Raw genomic sequence first — 18060 nt, forward strand, 5'->3', positions numbered from 1 at the left:
GGAATTCCAGGTTTTGGCCGCTAAGTAGGAGAAGGATCTTCCCCCCATGGTGGCTTTGTGGATGGGCGGAACAGCGGCGAGGGCTTGGTTGGATGAGCGCAGCTGGCGGGTGGGGGTGTAAAAGGAAAGGCACGTGTTGAGACAATCAGGTCCAAGTTCGTATAGGGCTTTGTGTGTGTGGGTGAGGAGACGGAACGTTATTCTCTTGTTGACGGGGAGCCAGTGCAGGTCTTTCAGGTGAACGGAAATGTGGTCTGTGCGGGGGATGTCTAGTATGAGTCTGGCTGAAGCATTTTGGATGCGTTGGAGTTTTTTCTGCAGTTTTGCCGTGGTACCGGCGTAGAGGGTGTTTCCGTAGTCAAGACGGCTTTTAACCAGTGCGTGGGTGACCGTTTTTCTTGTTTCGGTGGGGATCCAGCGAAATGTTTTTTTGAGCATGCGTAGGATGTTGAAGCATGATGATGATACGGCGTTGACTTGTCTGGTCATCGAGAGTGAGGAGTCCAGGATGATGCCCAGGTTCCGTGCGTGGTCCGTCGGTATGGGGGCTTTTCCTAGGGCCGTTGGCCACCAAGAGTCGTCCCAGGCGGAAGGGGATGAACCTAAGATGAGGACTTCCGTTTTGTCCGAGTTCAGTTTCAGACGGCTGTGCTTCATCCACTCGGCTACTTCTTTCATCCCTACATGTAGGTTGGTTTTGGCGGTGGTTGGGTCTTTGGTGAGTGAGAGGATCAGCTGAGTGTCATCAGCGTAGGAGATGATGTTGAGGTTGTGTTGACGTGCGATGATTGCGAGGGTGCTCATGTAGACGTTGAAGAGGGTGGGGCTGAGTGATGATCCTTGCGGGACGCCGCAGATGACTTCGGTGGCCTCTGACTTAAAAGGGGGGAGGCGGACTCTCTGAGTTCTTCCAGCGAGGAACGAGATGATCCAGTCCAATGCTTTTACTTGAATTCCGATGTTTCTGAGGCGTTGTATCAGGGTGCTATGGCAGACTGTGTCGAAGGCTGCGGAGAGGTCGAGGAGGATGAGGGCGACTGTGTCTCCGTTGTCCAGTAGTGTTCGAATGTCGTCTGTTGCTGCGATGAGGGCGGTCTCGGTGCTGTGTTTGGCTCGGAAGCCAGACTGTGAGGAGTCGAGTGATTTGTTGGTTTCGAGGAAGGCGGCAAGCTGATTGTTGATGGCTTTCTCAATGACTTTGGCAGGGAATGGGAGGAGCGAGATGGGGCGGTAGTTTTTGAGTTCGGTGGGGTCAGCTGTGGGTTTCTTCAGAAGGGCGCTGAGTTCGGCGTGTTTCCAGCTTTCTGGGAATGTGGCGGAGTTGAGGGAGCAGTTGATGACGTCTCGGAGATGGGGTGCGATAATGGAGTCTGCTTTGTTGAAGATGTGATGGGGGCATGGGGCTGTAGGGGATCCTGAGTGGATGGAGTTCATTAGGCGAATGGTGTCTTCTGTGGTGATTGGGTTCTAGTCGAAAAGGTTATTCGGAGGGGGTATAGGTTCGGAGGTGAGTGGGGTGGACTGGTTTACGGGTTGGTTGTCAAAGCTGTTATGAATGTCGGCGATTTTGTCATGGAAGAATGAGGCGAGGGAGTCGCAGAGGACTTGAGAGGGGGTGATGTCGTTTGAGCTGGCGGTGGGGTTGGTGAATTCTTTGATGATGTTGAAAAGTTCCTTGCTGTTGTGGGCGTTGTTGTCTAGTCGGTCTTTGAGTGCTGATTTCTTGGCTGTCCGGATTAGTTGGTGGTGTTTGCGGGTGGCGTTTTTGAAGGCGGCTCGGGTGATAGTGTTTGGGTCTTTTTTCCAAGTTTTCTCAAGGGAACGACAGAGCTTCTTGGATTTCTTAAGGTCATCGTTGAACCAGGGGTCATTCTTGCTTCCTTGCTTGATTTGATGTTTTTTCAGGGGTGCTAGTTTGTCGGCGGTTTGGGTTAACCATTGTGTGAGGTTGATGGCGGCTTGGTTAGGGTTCGTTGAATAGGCAGGGGTTTTTTGAAGAAGCGATGTGGAGATCTGGTCGATGGTGATTTTGTTCCAATTTCTTCGCATAGTTGGTTGAGGGTGGTTGTGGATCGTGGTCTTATTGTAAATGAAGTGGATGCAACTGTGGTCCGTCCAGTGGAGGGGTGTGGTGTGAGTGAAGGAGATATGCTTGCTGGAAGTGAAGATAGGGTCGAGTGTGTGTCCTGCATGGTGTGTAGGGGTGTTAACAAGTTGTTTGAGTCCGAGATTGGCGAGATTGTCCAGAAGGGTGGTGGTGTTACTGTCGTTGCTCTTTTCCAGATGGAAATTGAGGTCTCCCAGTAGAATGTATTCTTCCGAGGGGAGGGCGTGTGGGGTGATGAAGTCAGTGATGTCTTCGCTGAATTTTGTACGGGGTCCTGGTGGCCTGTAGAGGAGGGTGCCTCTGAGTGTGGTCTTGGGGTCAGTGTGGATGTGGAAGTGAAGGTGTTCAGCGATAGCGAGATTGTCTTCTGAGCTGGTTGAGACTCAGATGGTCTTCTTGTGGACGATGGCGATGCCTCCTCCTGTTTGGTTGGTGCGGTCCTTACGGATGATCTTGTAGCCGTCCGGGATGGCTATGGTGATGTCTGGAGCTGAAGAGGCATTCATCCAGGTTTCTGTTAGGAAGGCAATGTCCGGAGAAATGGTGTCGAGTAGATTCCAAAGGTCGATGGCGTGTTTGTGAACTGAGCGGGTGTTGAGAAGGATGCATTTGAGGTGGTTGGTGTTGGATCTATGTTTGGTGTTTGTTGGTTTGGTGTGGGTCTTGATGCAGGTGAATTTGCAGGAGTGGCAGCTGAAGGGTCCATGTGTGTGTCCTGGTGCTGCTTGGGCGCAGTTAGGGAGTCGGCCGGGGTTAAGTGCTAAGAGGGTGGAGGCGTCGTATGTAATGCGGGAGGGATGGGTGATGCGGGGAGTATTCCTTATTTGCGAGTAGCAATTTGCTACTCGCAAATAAGATAGCGATTGAAAGGGTGCCAGGGGTGTCCAAAGGACACCCTGTAGCACCCCTTAAATGTAAATTGAAACAGGTGTTGCGCACACACATGTCCAAAGGACATGTGTGTGTGCAACATGCAATTTAGAAAAATGCTTTTAAAAGCATTTTTCTAAGTTTTTGCTATTTACCGAGAGGTCTGACCTCTCGGTAAATAGCGGCCCGAAATTGCGATTTAGCAATTTAAAAAGGGTTGATGAATTGCATTTAAGGAATCTCAAATAGAGATTCCTTAAATGTAATTCCTCGCAATTTAGCGATTTAGCAATTACCGAATGTTGCATTTGGGATGATGATGAATCCCAAATGCAAAAATTGCGCTCGCAATGGGCGAGATTCTCAGAATCTGGCCCTTTGCGAGCGCAATTCGGCTTGATGAATCAGGCCGATTATCCCCTAATCCCTGGCAGGCCTCTTGTCTTGGCCTCCTCTATACACTCGGAAGCTACAGTTCCAGCCAATCGGATCCCCCGCGCAGTGTGTGCGCACTTCAGTGCATCCTTGCATTCAGGCTTAGAGGGTGGTCGGTGGTGGCTTTACACAACTATTTCTCAAATACTTACTGCTGGGGTATACATTGCTAAGTCTGCAACATATTAAATACGCAAATCACTCGCTTTGCACATTAAGAAGAGAGGAGTGCTCTTTTAGACTTAATATTATTTGAAACTTTGCCTCCCAAATATTGTTCTGTTCCTTCCTAAACTCCACTTCAGGCCATGGACCACCCGCAAGTTATGCTAGCTTTGTTTCTCTTTTTTAAACTCTTGCTGAGATTGCGGACTGTCAGGGAAACAAATCCCATGTGTATGGTCTATTAGTGAGTGCAATACATGCCCACCGAACAGCAGCTGTATATTGATAGAGAGGCGCTATCAGCTGGGCCACCCCAACCCTCGGCCCACACCACACTGCTCTCCTTGCATGGTTGGGTACACCTCAACTCCCGATTACAGTCTGACCTCCACCCCCCTTCTGATGCCACTCTTCCTCTGTTGCTGACCCTACTGTTTTAGAACCACACTGCCCCCTACCTGCTGTTGCAACCACAACACTCTCTCCCTTAGGATGAGCAGGGGGCTCACCCTAAGGGAGAGACGGCTTGTTTTCTCCTGGATTTATGTCTCATCAGTGCATTGTAATAGAAAGGTATTTTGAGCGTTGAATTCTACAGTTATATAAAACTAGACACGCCCATTAAATTATTTCAAAGAGGTGTATTCACGCCTTTCCCCCAAAGTGAAGCTTTCACTTCGGCTAAGCATTTACACTCCTCTTCCCCCTCCGCCATGTCTACAGCAGACTCAGTACCACACAGCTGAATTCTAATTTTCATAACACTATCACACATGGATACAAAATGTGATCACATTTGTACTAGCCTCCCAGGTTTAGTGCCTTGCGTATATCACACCTTCTAAAATGTTGCATTTACATCGGGGTCGGGTGTACCAGAAACAGGGTCGCTTGACACATAATATAAGGGAGGCATAGGTGGGGCGTGCTGGGTGTTACAGATTCCTGGGCCTTGGTGCTACTGCACCAGCTGCCCCCAGTAGATTTTGAGAGAGCGACAGACTAAATATATTTGAGCAGTTAAATTCACTAAAATTAGCCTTCATTAACATGGGTTGTGTGCGCCATACAAACTGCATAACAAGGTAGCTAACAGCAGATGGCGGTGACTTGCAGACACCACACTCACCGTATGAAGGATATCGGGAATGGACCAATCACTGACGGCAATGCATCATTGAGGGAAACGGTGTGCGTGAGAGAATGAGGGAGCATTGTGTTATTGGGCAAATGGCGTACAAAAGTGTGGGGGGGGGTTGTTGTTGGGGGGCGGGTGGAAACCTTTGTGCCAAAATAAGCTAAGCATGCTGTTCCCTCATAAAGTGTTTTGATTCTGCATTTCAACATCCACAGTTCTTGCATATAGCACCTGATTTCTGTGAACTCCTGTTTTCTCTCTGGGTCTTTAACTCCAGAAACACCCAAGAAAAATCTAGACAGGCAAAGTCAGTGTGACCCTTCTACTATGGGTGTGAATGTTTGTGTACTTTTTTGCATTACAAATGCAAGACATGCCATTCAGAAAAACCTGTATGTTGTGACAACCCGTATATTTCCCCGCACCTAAGGTATGCAGTAACCCAGAGAACAATGCTTTTAAATGTGAACATTTAGGAGCACCCGGGAGAGATGATCTAACCCCGGTACTATGTACACTTCTCGGGGGGGACATAAATTAAGAAATGCCTGTCCTTCCAAGCATATGGCAGTGTCCTGCATGCATGCCTATACGCCGCAGAGCACACGCCACGTCAGGGGCGCTTACCTTCCCGGGTGGGCGGCAGGTCCTGGTCGGTGGCATCCGGCGGGATGCAGAGGTCGTTGTCCTCGGGAAAGCGGCCGCACTCCAGCGTCTCGGGCCAGGGGAAGCCGAAGGCGGACATGACAGGCGCACAGCTGTCCTTCACCTGCTCGCAGAGCGAGCGGCACGGCTGGATGGTCTCGTCCAGGTCGTCGATGCAGATGGGCACGAAGAGCGAGCACAGGAACTTCTTGGTGTCCGGGTGGCACTGCTTCTGCACCAGCGGGATCCAGGAGGAGGCCTGCTGCACCACCTCCTTCAGCGTCTCGTGAAAAAAAAAAAGCATGCGAGTGGTGCGCGCGCATGCCACTGCGAGCATATGTTTTGAATTATCGCTGGCGCGATAATTCAAAACATATGGCCTCTGGTGCGCGACCGCCTATGGCCAATTGCGTGTTCGATTTCAAAACAGCAGGCACGCAAAGGCCAATGAAAATGGACCTTGGAAATCCACACGCACGAGCGTGTGGAATTTTAAGGTTCATTTTCAAATCGCCCGGAATAGGACTCGGAGCTGCGCGACACTGCTGCGCAGTGTGCGCAGAGCCCGAGCCCTAAACAGTCATGGGTAGTTTAAAGAGTCAAGAAAGAACATAGGGTAGAAGGAAGGCCAGGCCTGAAAATAACAACTTTAATGATGTCCGATAGAGAAGTACGGTCTGGGCAAGCCTGATCTCCCATAGGAAGCCTCTTCCTGAGGATGGATGAAGCTGCAGAGAGGGCCCTAGCAAAGATCCTAACGCGATACTATTTTGGAATATCAGGGTACAAAATGTCTTTGGTCTCACCAAAACCACCAATGGTCTGCAACTTATCATTCAAGTAGGGAGGCTAGCTCGAGACAAGCAATGCAGAAAAGTATGAAAGATATACAATAGTGAAGGGGTAAAGTGTGAAAAAATAAAGACAATGAGTCACCCAATACAATTTCCCTGCTCCACAAATAAACGGAGCTAAGCTGATGGAGGGGACACTTTAAGGGAGAGGATGAGTAAGCTAGAAGACCAACCAGAATGGCCTTACCACCGACCAAGCCTTGATAGAGGGGCAACTTGAACAGTGGTATGAAAATCAGAGGGTGGAAATAACAGCTTTATCTGTGTAAGTGATAAAAGGTAGAAGGTGCAGGCCGAGAGAAGAGTCTGCAATATAAAGTTCACTGAAGAAAATGTTTGCAAGGCTACCTAACTTTAAACACAACATTTTTCAAGGCCTGGCTTTCTTAATCTACTGGCTTATTATTCCATGCTGGTTCGATCAATAGAAGCAGCATATATAATATAATATACAATTATTTCTGTAATTCTCATAGAGAGACCAAATGTTTTGCTTGAATTGTTCTTCAACATTCTTCTTTTATTAGAAAAGTATTCCGTAACTGAGCTTTTGGAACATGGCATTTTCACATCCTGATCCATATTTTGGTGTGGCTTAAGTGGAAGCTTGTTCAAAGGCTATCTAATTAATGCACGCTTCCAAAGTGAAAAGCATCCAACCTACCATGCCATATAAACCAACAACTTAAATGAATCCAGTGACATATCTAAAAAAATAATATTAGGCAGATTTGCAAAAACAGCCCCTCTAGTTGCAATGAGTAAAAGTTACAATGCATAATAATTTCTAGTTGTATAGATGAATAAAATTATTCACATTTCAATTTAAAGATTTTACCTTCTACAACATATACTTTAGTCAAAGGAAAGTCAATGCTTCTTGCCATGGTTTCAATGTCTTCCTTGAGCTCTCCTTCTGGCAGCGGGATGAATTTATCAAACAAGGGTGCAATATAATCAGCGTAGATTGTTACAAGGACCTGCAAACACAAGTATTAAGCGGTTAGTGCCATTTTGTCACTATTACGCTATGATCAAAGAAACTAACTGTAAAGCAAACACTCCAAAACATATTTGATAAGTATATGGTTGAGTATAGGGTTTGCTTTCTAATTACAGAGATTAAGGCTTTTTAGGTCGAGCCTAGCGCAGCACGCATGCACTGTTCTAGAAACTGACCTCTTGGAATCACTCAGGACTTTTTCGGAAACTCATGACTGTACTGCACTGTTTACAATGACCACTCGTGCACGTACGGCCTTCACCTTGCGGGAGCGAGCAGCAGCGCCATCTGTTTCCAATTATCGCTCCCGCGCATGTTTACATTTGCCTGTCTCGAGGTTCCGTTGAATGGAAACAGATGGCGGTCGCGTTCACTTTTGCGGCCGCGCATTTCATTCTTTTAAATTTGATGCCTAGTCCCCCCACCCGCTCCTCAGCAAACTACTTATTCCTCCTTCTAATCCACCTACATCTGCAGTCTCCTACTCTACAAACCTAACTTGCTCGGGCTCTTCAGAATTGTAGCGGACTGGTCAAAAACATGTGTCAAAAGCAGCATGGGTGCGTTGAAAGATTTTCACACTCAAACGAGATTTGTTCCTTTGTAATGTTATCTCTACATTAGGATCAGAATCGTTCCAAACTCAGCATTCCTGATCAAGGGATACGGGTGCATGCACAGTCTGCAAACACCAGTACTGGCAACTTAAAAAAGACTGACTTCTGCAATTAATGTTGCTGTAAATCTGGGGTAAAAACTGCACGGAAGTCAAAACGTACACGCAACATTCAAGATATTAAGTAAATGATTCCTTTGACTCGAGTACCGATGGAGGAGCCCCTGCAAAATGACAATACAAATGCATGTCTGATGTCGTATAGATGCAAACAGAGTCACTACCAGCTAGGCCCTTTCTTTCGGAACTTGAATGCGAGAAAAAAGTGTACCTATAAGACCACTCCGTGATGCAGGGAACTTTTAAATAACTAATATCGGTTAATGCCCATTTAAAGTGCTTAATGGACACTGTTGGGCTTGCACACACCCTTTCAGCTCATGAGGAGAATACACTAAACCTTTTCCTCGGCACAAAGCAGGAGGGAGAATGAGTCGGAAAGTGAAGATATTCAATCCATCTGTTTGAAGTAAGATCATCCATCCTGTAATAATACGCCCTTCACCAAGTTAAATAATGTGAATTTTCAAATGCCTGGTCAAGCCAATACACTGGTATGTACAACATCCAGGTACCTGTCGCATCTCCCAAACCGTTCCCGCTCAACTGCCAACATTGCCAGGCGCTCGTTTATTAAAATTCGAAGTCAATTAAAATGTGTTTTTTTTATAAAAATGGGAGTCTGCAACAAGTGGACAAAGCTCCATAATTGAGTTTTATATATTTTTTTTGCGCAAATCATGCAGTGATTATAACGAAGAAACACGAATAGCATTTTTCCTATTTATAGCCTACCCGCTGTTGCGCTAAAATAGTTCCCTTTGTACTTAAAATGGGTTAATGTGCGGAGAAATACCTGCTCTTGTTAACACAGTTTCACCGCACATTATCGTCTTCCCAGCTATTTATAGAAGCAAGAATTTCTTGTGTGTTAGCCAGACTCCACACTGGGGGTTTCTACTGGAAACTTTAAATTTGTGTGTGCCATCCGCTTTTGATGCGACTCTGTGGCAGAGACATTTTTAACACCGATAGTGACAATAAAAAAAAAAGTGATCAGTGGTTCATGAGTTTGCGTCCTGGCACGACGATTCAGTCTTTCTTCAGAAGAAGTCCATATATTTAATTAAGATTAATTTCCGGGTTCCCAAGGGAAAAAAATATAGGCATACCCACGAGGCAGCTCCTCGAAATAAAGAATCAGTTATTCCTCCTTCCATAAGCTCTTCAAAAGAAGAAAAACAAGCATTGGCATAGCCAACAGGTCTCACTTTAGGGACCTTCAAAGTATTTAGTTATGCAGCACAATATCCTTGGTGCAACAACATCAACTGTTGCATGGCTAAACACCTATAAGGTCCCAAAGGCGAGACCTGTTGCTATGCCAGTGCTTGTTCGTCATGCCACTATTTGTCTCAATACAAAACAACATGCGCCTTAATGTTCCAGTTTTTGGGGAGAACTGTCTTCTTGAAGAAGGGATGTCAGGCTTGAAAGGAGGATATGGAGATGCCTTCCATGCCTTATACACATCTACTAAAATCAAATTAACATGAAGTCAGCCTAGAGATGTATTACTCCATGTTAAGTTATGTGTATTTTTATAGCACACAACTCACCCGAAAGGGTATCCTGGCACATATTTACCATTACCAACATGCAATAAGTGGGCCCAAGCCAAATAGCCTGGAACATTCTACTACGTTCAGGATATTTTAGAGCCCTTATATGGCCCTGAGCCAGTTCTTAGGACCAGGGTTTAAAGTGGGGCCCAGACCCAGCAGCAATAAAAACCTGACCTTGAAATGGGTCCCTAACAGCCCCTTTATTCACATCCCTAGCTTTACGGGAAGAAAAACCAATCGTTTTGTGAACAAAGTCTGTATAAGCAGTTAAAGTAATGTGAACATTACACATTTTACATTCCCTAAGAGTGTTTGCTTTTTCCAGTATTCTTTCTTTCATACAGCATTTGGGGCCAGATGTACGATCAGTGTAAATTGCGACACGCAATTTGCGCTCGATTGCGAATCGCAAACTGCGATTCGCAATTTACAATGTAAAACAGTGTCAGAGACACCGATTGTGAATCACAATGTGGTCGCAAAATGCGAGCCTCATGAATATTAATGAGGCACTCCGAATTTTTGACCCCCATTGGGAATGGCTGGCCCTTCCAGTGATGGTGGCCTGCTGGTCCATGTCTGGGACTGCTTTTCAATACAGCAGTTTTTAAAATATATATATTTTTAAAATGCAGACCGTTATCCTTAAAGGAAAACGGGAGGCATTTAAAAAAAATAAAAAAAAACGTTTTTGTTTCATTTTTTAAGGGCAGGTAGTGGTCCCTGGGACCACTGCCTGCCCCTAAAAAATATATTGCCCTGCATTTGCAAAGGGGAAGGAGTCCCGTGGAGACCCCTTCCCATCTGCGACTGCATTACCATTCTCTTGAAGAGGGTGGCAATTTGCTAGTGTTTTACGACCGCACTTGGGGTCGCAAAACATTCGTACATGGCTTGTGAGTCACTATTAGGAAGGGAACATCCCTTCCTAATAGCGAGTCGCAAAACATTATCTTGCAAGTTGCAAATTATTTGCGACTAGCAAACTAGTGTTAGTACATGGCCCAGAGGAAAATTGCATGCGCAAACGGGTCGCAAACCTGTTTGCACATGCAATTTTCCATCATACATCTGGCCCATAGTCACATCTAGGTGTCTGAGCGAGTTCAGGTTGTGGATAGGTGTTTATGATTGGCCAAAACTGAGACCTCTGAAGTTGAGATGACGGCAGTACAAGTTTCTAAAAGGGACTGTCAGGGGGCATTAAGGAGTCCAGAGCATACGTTTATCCAATCTTTGGCCTCTCTGCAGAGCACAAAGAACAATAATGAAGTGTGGCAATTGTAATTGTGAGTCTATGTGAAAGTACATGAAGGAGGTACACAGCTGTCGATATTTTGACAACGCTTCAGTAAAAGAAAATGCATTACTTACAGGTGAGTGGCAGTATGTGTGCGGGAAGAACTTAAGGAGCTACAAAGCAGTAAATGCAGGACAAATTGAAAAGAGAGCCCTGAAAAGGAAGGAGATGAGGTGTTAGATATCTAAATGAACGATTTCAGAAAGATATGGTGGAAAAAAGGATGTGTTTATTATGGTGAGAGACTGCAGAGGGAATTGGTGCGAAGAGAAGAAGGTTGACTGACTGAGACACTCTGAAGACCATGAACCCTTCTACAGACCTTAGCAATGCTTAATTCAGTATCACAATTCCAGAATTTAGACATTTTTAATTCTAATTATGTGTGATATGTCTGGATACAATAACTGACAACTGACAGTAAGGCACCAAAATACCGGTCAGTAACATGCAATGGGAAGCGGAATATTTTAGTTTAAATGTTTTAAGCCACAGCTTTTTATCATAGGCCACGCCTCTTGGAAAGGATTCCTAGTTACACTTTTTAATCCACACCCCTTTCGCATCATTAACACTTTTTTCAAGTCACTTAAAGCCGTGCTTTGAGTGTGAACATCTGCAGCTATATTGATAAAAGTGCTTAACTCCACAGCGATGAAGAGACTCATTCCCAAAAAGCAAATTTTTTACACTTCATATTAAACTACAGAAACCCGAAATACTGGTTCCTGCTGCGTTTTTATACAATAAAAGTGTCAAAGTCATACTGAAACAAACAGAAATTATTGAAGTTTTTTTCGCCAGGTGACTATTCGGATCCCACTATGGCCTGTGAAGGTGGCATAAAGAGGAGAGGGTCGAAGAGCAAGCAGGATCATACATTTTGTCTTGGATTTTATTACTGCATGTTTTAGAACACCATATTTGTATCTTGCTGGCTTTAAGCTCGCCACCCACGGTGTCCACCCGGGACACCGTTGTCAGAGCAAGCACAAGCAAGTAACCTGTGAAGAACCGAATTCGGCTTCGACTTGCCAAATGGCGCCCGGATGAAAGTAGAGCACAACGAGCCGAAGGTACAGATACACTAGGTCTGACCTCCCCCAAACACAGGTGGCGCATATGCCATCTATACAGAAGCCACAAAGCGTCTCCTTATACACCTTTGGTCCTGAAGAAAGCCTCTAGACTCCAACACGAGGCTGAAACATGTCGACCCACACCAGTGCGGTGGGGGCTCATAATCAGATCCACCTACACACGCCTTTTGTTTTTAATTACCCACATAACTGCTTCTTCCAGTAAAACCTAACGCTACAGTGATGTAGGGCTTTTTAACCTCACTTCACTGTCACTAGAGCACAACAATGCCCTCTTGTCTATTTTTTAATCTCTGGACACTACTGGTAAACCAGTTGGTCTTCCTCCAGGTGGAGGTTTAGCATACCTACAAGGATAAAGACTCAATGATGATGCTACTACAGTACCAATAGGCGAAGAAACAAGATATACCGCCCACGCCAATTGAGTACGTATATGAGGGTTTTTACCTAACTTTCCAGAGAAATTTAAGACCCTGGTATACAGGACAAGTGGTCCTCCCTTCCCCTCCCTTGATTTTTTCGTAAATATTTCTGAGCCAACAGCAGATGCCCAATATCAAGCTGGACAGGCAGAACACTAGGTCTGTTCAAAGGATGTGTTTTCATCATTTACAGTTGGCTTGACTCGCTTCTCCTTCAAGATCATCGCAATGATCTTTGTAGTACCCATTTTGCGAGTGGAAGGGATTTAAACACTGCCTATTATGGTGTGGTGGACCTGATGGATTTCTATAACACCAAAGGCAGAAGCACTTCCAGCTGAAGACATATGATGAATAGAGGCTTCACCTCCCTTAGTGACTCCATAAGTCAGAGGCAAGCAACCAGGCTCAAAAGTAAAAGGCTGTGGTAGAGGATCTTGCCTTGGAGACAGGAGGGAAGACCTCTCTTTCATGTCAGTCTCATGCGAGGTGTTTCTGAATTTTGGAGGAGATCCACCATTGCTAAGACCATTCTTTTGTTCAGGACAGATGATCTTAACTTGAGAAGGACTGCTGTTATCACAACTGTCTGGGGAAAAATTAAAGAAAGTTCCAAAACCTCATGATCAAAACAAACTTACCTTTTTGTACTTGGTTTGTGGTGCAAATTTATTTGAGTTAATTTCATTTGCACAAAAGTCTGTTTGTGGTCTACCCTCTTCACAAATGTTATGCAGAGCTTTTCTATTCAGACCTCACTTGTGGCTTTCCTCAAAAGTTCGAACTCAATATCTTCTGCCACGGAAAGTGAACTATTGCAATTAAAGAGTCTTTGAGGAAGAGCTTGATCCATCTAGTTTGTGCTTGCACCCACTGGGCCAGCCGAATTCTCCACTGACGCTTCAGCTCATGTTCAGATTATATATTGTTGCAGTGTTAATAATCTGGCAGGTATGGAACTGACCAGGACTGATAAATAAAAGGATTTCAGGGCTAAATGTACTGTCCTGATATTCGAGAGGCTGATACAATAGGTGTTTTTTTTTTTTTTTTTAGATGTGCCACTGAAGCCCAGATTTGCATCAACGATGTTCAATGCAAACTGCTTGACAAAAGGAATTCTATTTGTCAAATAATTTCAAAGACACAACATTGGAAACCATTATAATGCTCCTGGTGATAGTCTCAACTTGTCGCTCCAACCTTCAGAGATTGCCCAGACATTATTGTAGAGGTTTCCTGCTATGCTGTTTGGGGAAAGGATGCCTTTCTCAGCCAGTTGTTCAAATAAAGATAAATGCAGATTTAATACCATCACCATGCATTTGTAAAAGGCTTTGCTGGACCTCTTGCAAGTCCATTACGAAAGTCATGTTGGTGGTCAGACTATTGTGGATTCCTCGGTCTCTTCAGACTGCATGAACTCTGTGATGTACATCTTGTATATGTCTCTTACAAGGTTCCTACTGTGCTGAAGAAACTTTTGGAGGTGGCATACCTGCAGTCAGTAAATATCTGTGCAGTATACCTTGCAGGATTGGATCTTTTTTGAGTCAAGCTTTCCCATGATGGTTTCCTTTTTGGACTAGAATAAGTTAGATACATTGATTACATGGATTCTGAAGAGGTGGTTTGTTTTGAGAACAAACCTGCCCTGGAGAATGTCAGCTGCTGTCTTCAAAGAGACCTTTTTGTAGAATACATTCCACAAACAACGTGCTGATAGCGAGCATATTGCAAGCGATCGTCTGTTTGACACTGAATGCTTTGATGAGGACTGAAAATGGAAGTTACCGAGAAAAACATGATTGTGCTAATAAATTATATTTTGTATGTTTATTTTGTTAACATTGTGTAGTTTGCGCAACATATTTATGAATACATTCCTGTAGACGGTATAGTACCTAGGGAAGTCCATGAGTTTTTATCATCATTTCTGTTTCAGATTCAAGTTCATGATCAGGTCCTAGTTCAGAATGCCATTTGGTGAGTGAATTAAAGTGTTTAGAGGGGAAGATTCACCCGCAAAGTTTTTGGCTCATTGAATGAGACATACTTTAAAACCCAAGAAACAGCCAGTCATTTTATTTTTTCAAATGTACCTTCTGTCACTTTCTTCCAACTTTTAATAACTACAAGTTACAAGTACCCATCAGATGCCATGTTTTCAAATGGAAGACGCACATTACTATGTATGGATGCATTGGAACGAGTGCGCCCTCTAAACATCATCTCTATAAAATGTGAATGTAACCCAAACTTTACCTGCTTGCTCAATTTGTGAAATGCCAGTCACCACTTGCCAACTAAATGTACAGCTCAAAAGCAAACTTGGCTTGCTAAATAGAATTCAGCAGACTATAATACATTTGTATAATTAATTGCAAATTCCAGCTAAAATATTCTTAGACTTGGCAAAGTAAAGACCACTGTGCCACTGAAAGTATCCCATGAGGAGAATGAAACAACAAAGGCAAATGTGAAACCAAAACACATACTCACCAAAGAGACAACCAAGGTGAAAAGCCAGGCATAAATGAAAAAGTAGTCACCGCCTATTTTGATGATATACAGCAGAAGTGATGTCACAGGCAGCAAGATGCATTGCGTCACCAGGAATTTCTTAATTGCGTCTTTAAAGAAAAACGCCAGTGTCTGTTAAAATATAAAATGTTAATGGCTTTGTTACGAAAATCCAGAAGCACTGATTTGCAAGATGTTTCAGTCATAAGAGTGCATTTATCTCATGAGAACAAACACAGAAACAAACAAAAATACACCAGAAATCTATATAAACGTCTTTACTACCTTGGCATAGTGGACCTACCATTGTAGTGTTTGGCACTTATACACCTCTGCAATTGACATGTCATTGGATGGAGGACACAAGCGAAGATTCTTGTTGCATTCTTTGCACCCTGCATTTTTGTATTCTCCAGGAAATACTGTGACTTAAAGCTGACTAATAGCTTAACAGTGACTTTGCCTTAAAACAACAAGTTACTTACCTTCAGTAATGCGTATTTTAGTGGTTACTCTACTGAACTGCAAATTCCTCAGCTTTAGAATATCCCCAAGTGGCAGACTGGATCCGGAAGTTTTCACTGCGGTGCTCCCATGCACTGCTAGGTGGTGCAGTGTGGTTCCATGTTGACTTTGTTGCAAGACATGGACCAGAGCCACATATAACTTTCTTGACACCTTTTGCGTCATCTGACACAGAGCACAAAATAATGGTAAGTACCAGAGTGCAGAGCTCTAATTTGGGACATTTTTGGGTGGTAAAAAGACATCACTTCACAGAGCGGTTAGGTGGGAGGGCAGTGAGGAATCTGTGTATCAACCTGAAAGAGCATTATCAAAAGTAAGTAACCTGTTTTTCTGATGGATACTTCTAACCGCAGATTCCTTATCTGCAGAACAGATGCCAAAGAACTACCTCACAAAAGTGAGGATCTGTGGAGTGGGCTCAGACCAAAATCTGCTGCATGAATGACTGGGCGAAATACCTTCCCTTCAGACTAGGCTGTCAAGGCAGTAGTGCTTTGGGAATGTGTGCACTGACGCCCACACCGCGGCCAGGCACTCTACATGCTAACGCTGGCAGCCTTGACGCTGGTGGCATGAGTCATGAGTCCTTCGGGACGCTGCTTGTTAGCCAATGCATTCCAGATATTAATGCAAAGGAATATCCACTTGACAAAGTACTTTTCTTTACCGCCTTACCTTTCTTTGCCCCAGAGAACCCCATAAAACACTGATCATCCACCAAATGGTCTTCAAAGCTAAAATATTGTTGGGGATCAAATCAATGGAGACTCTCCTCATCTTTCAAGGGGTGAGGTGGGACAAAGAATGCTAGGAGGATAATGGATTGCCCAACGTAGAAAGGAGTTACAATATTAGTCATAATGCTGCCCTGATCCTCAATACTAGTTTGTCCACAAGAGTGGTGGTGTAGGGCAGTTGCACCAAAAGAGCCTGGAGCTCACTCACACAATAAACTGAAGTGACCGAGACAAGGAAGACAGTCTTCAAAATCAAAAAACGTAGCGAGCAGCTGTGCATCAGCTTGAAGGGAGTACACCTGAGAAAGGTCAGGACAAAATTAATGTCCCACTTTAGCATCACAAAGGGTTTAGGAGGAAATATGCATGTCAAACCTATAATAAAACGCATCACAACAGGTGATTTAAACATGAATGCTTGGACCAGTGAAGGCAAAAAGCCGGAAGGGGCCGACAACCCTGAATGCGGTCCACTTTGAGTCCATGCTGAACCTAAGCTAAAACAACAAAGTCTTGCAATGAGCCCATGTTGCGTGCTTCACACCAGGTCACAAATGTTCCCTACCACACAGCGTAAATGGACTTTGTAGATGGTGCCTGGCAATGAGAATGACATCCACAACCTCTGGCAGTAGATCAAATGCAGTCAACTGCTCACACTCCTCTCCATGAATGGAGGTGTAGATGGCACAGGTTCGGGAGCAGAACCTTGTCTGGATGCAGAATATTCTCTTGAAGCAGTAGCCGGAGGACAGACAACCATACCCAGAAGTTCCGGGTACCACATTCTCCCCGTCCAATCTGGAGCTCCTACCATGATTTTGGCCCGGTTTTTCCTGATCTTCTTAAGAACTCAGGGCAGGAGAGGCAGAAAGGCATACAGTCCCTTACACCCCTATAGCCTGAACGTGTCCTCTAGAGAAAGAGATTTTGGAGAACCGCAACACGCAGAAGTTTTGACAGTCTGCATTCTTGTTGTTTGCAAAAAGAACCAAATAGGACACCTCCTGATTTTGGAAGATGTCATGGACAGCCTCAGAATGCAATCGCCATTCGTGACCTGTCTGGCGTCGCCAACTAACCTCTTTTACCCTGGTGTTTAAATACCCCACCAGGTGGTTCACAACCAGGGAGATGCCCAAAAGCTCCAGCCAGCTACAGAGGTGCAGTTCCCCCTCGCACGGGACCGACCACTCATCTCTGCCCTACGTGTTGTAATATCACAAGGCAGTGGTGTTGTCCAAGAGAACTTGCGCCAGGCTTTTCTTGAATGGATGTATGAAAGGGCAGCAGCTTTAACAGATGTATGTAGAGCAGGGCTTTGACCAGAAGAGTCCTCTGATCTCTGCCTCTCCCATACGAGCTCCCCAGCCCAGCAGGAGTGCATGGGTCACCATTGGCAGCTCTGGGTGGAGAAAGGAGAGGGGTCTGCCGCTGGTCAGGTTGCAGTCAAGCAGCCACCACAACGAATCTTACCTGGCGCCTCTGAAACCTGGATGATATCTGACAATTCAGATTCCACTCCAAAGCCTGCATATGCCACCAAAGTGAACAAGAAGGATGCATAAGGCCAGCAGCAGCAGGCCAAGACGACTCAGAGCTGCTTTCACTGAGATCCAGGACTGAGGCCGAAATATTGGGATCATAGCCCAAAATGTCCTGGCCTTGTTGCAGCAGAGGAAAGTCTCTGAACTGCATGGTGTCCAGAACAGGACGGGCACATGAAAGTATGTGTCCTGTATGTCCAAGGCAACCGTCCAGTCGCTGGATCCAGGGCTGACAGAACTTGGGCCAGTGTTAGCTTTTTGAATTTGTCCTTCCGTAGGAAGGCATTCAGGGGGCAAACATCTAAAATAGAATGAAGGTTTACCTCCTTCTTTGGCACGAGGAAATAGCAGGAGTAACAACCAGTCCATATTTCTGAATCTG

At 44.9% G+C, this 18060-nt stretch overlaps 1 protein-coding gene across 1 annotated transcript in view; it reads right to left on the bottom strand.

The window, feature by feature from the left end:
- The window catches only part of ZMPSTE24 (zinc metallopeptidase STE24), a 115137-nt gene that overhangs the window by 59337 nt on the left and 37740 nt on the right, over positions 1-18060 (bottom strand). Inside the window, exons 5-6 of the mRNA XM_078642353.1 lie at positions 14846-14998; positions 7053-7194 (exon numbers count right to left, since the gene is read on the bottom strand). Of these exons, the coding sequence (XP_078498479.1) occupies positions 7053-7194; positions 14846-14998 (295 nt within the window). The remainder of the gene's footprint in view (positions 1-7052; positions 7195-14845; positions 14999-18060) is intronic.

This window comes from Lissotriton helveticus, chromosome 5_1 (genome assembly GCF_964261635.1).
Source record: "Lissotriton helveticus chromosome 5_1, aLisHel1.1, whole genome shotgun sequence".
Taxonomy (NCBI): Eukaryota; Metazoa; Chordata; class Amphibia; order Caudata; family Salamandridae; genus Lissotriton; species Lissotriton helveticus.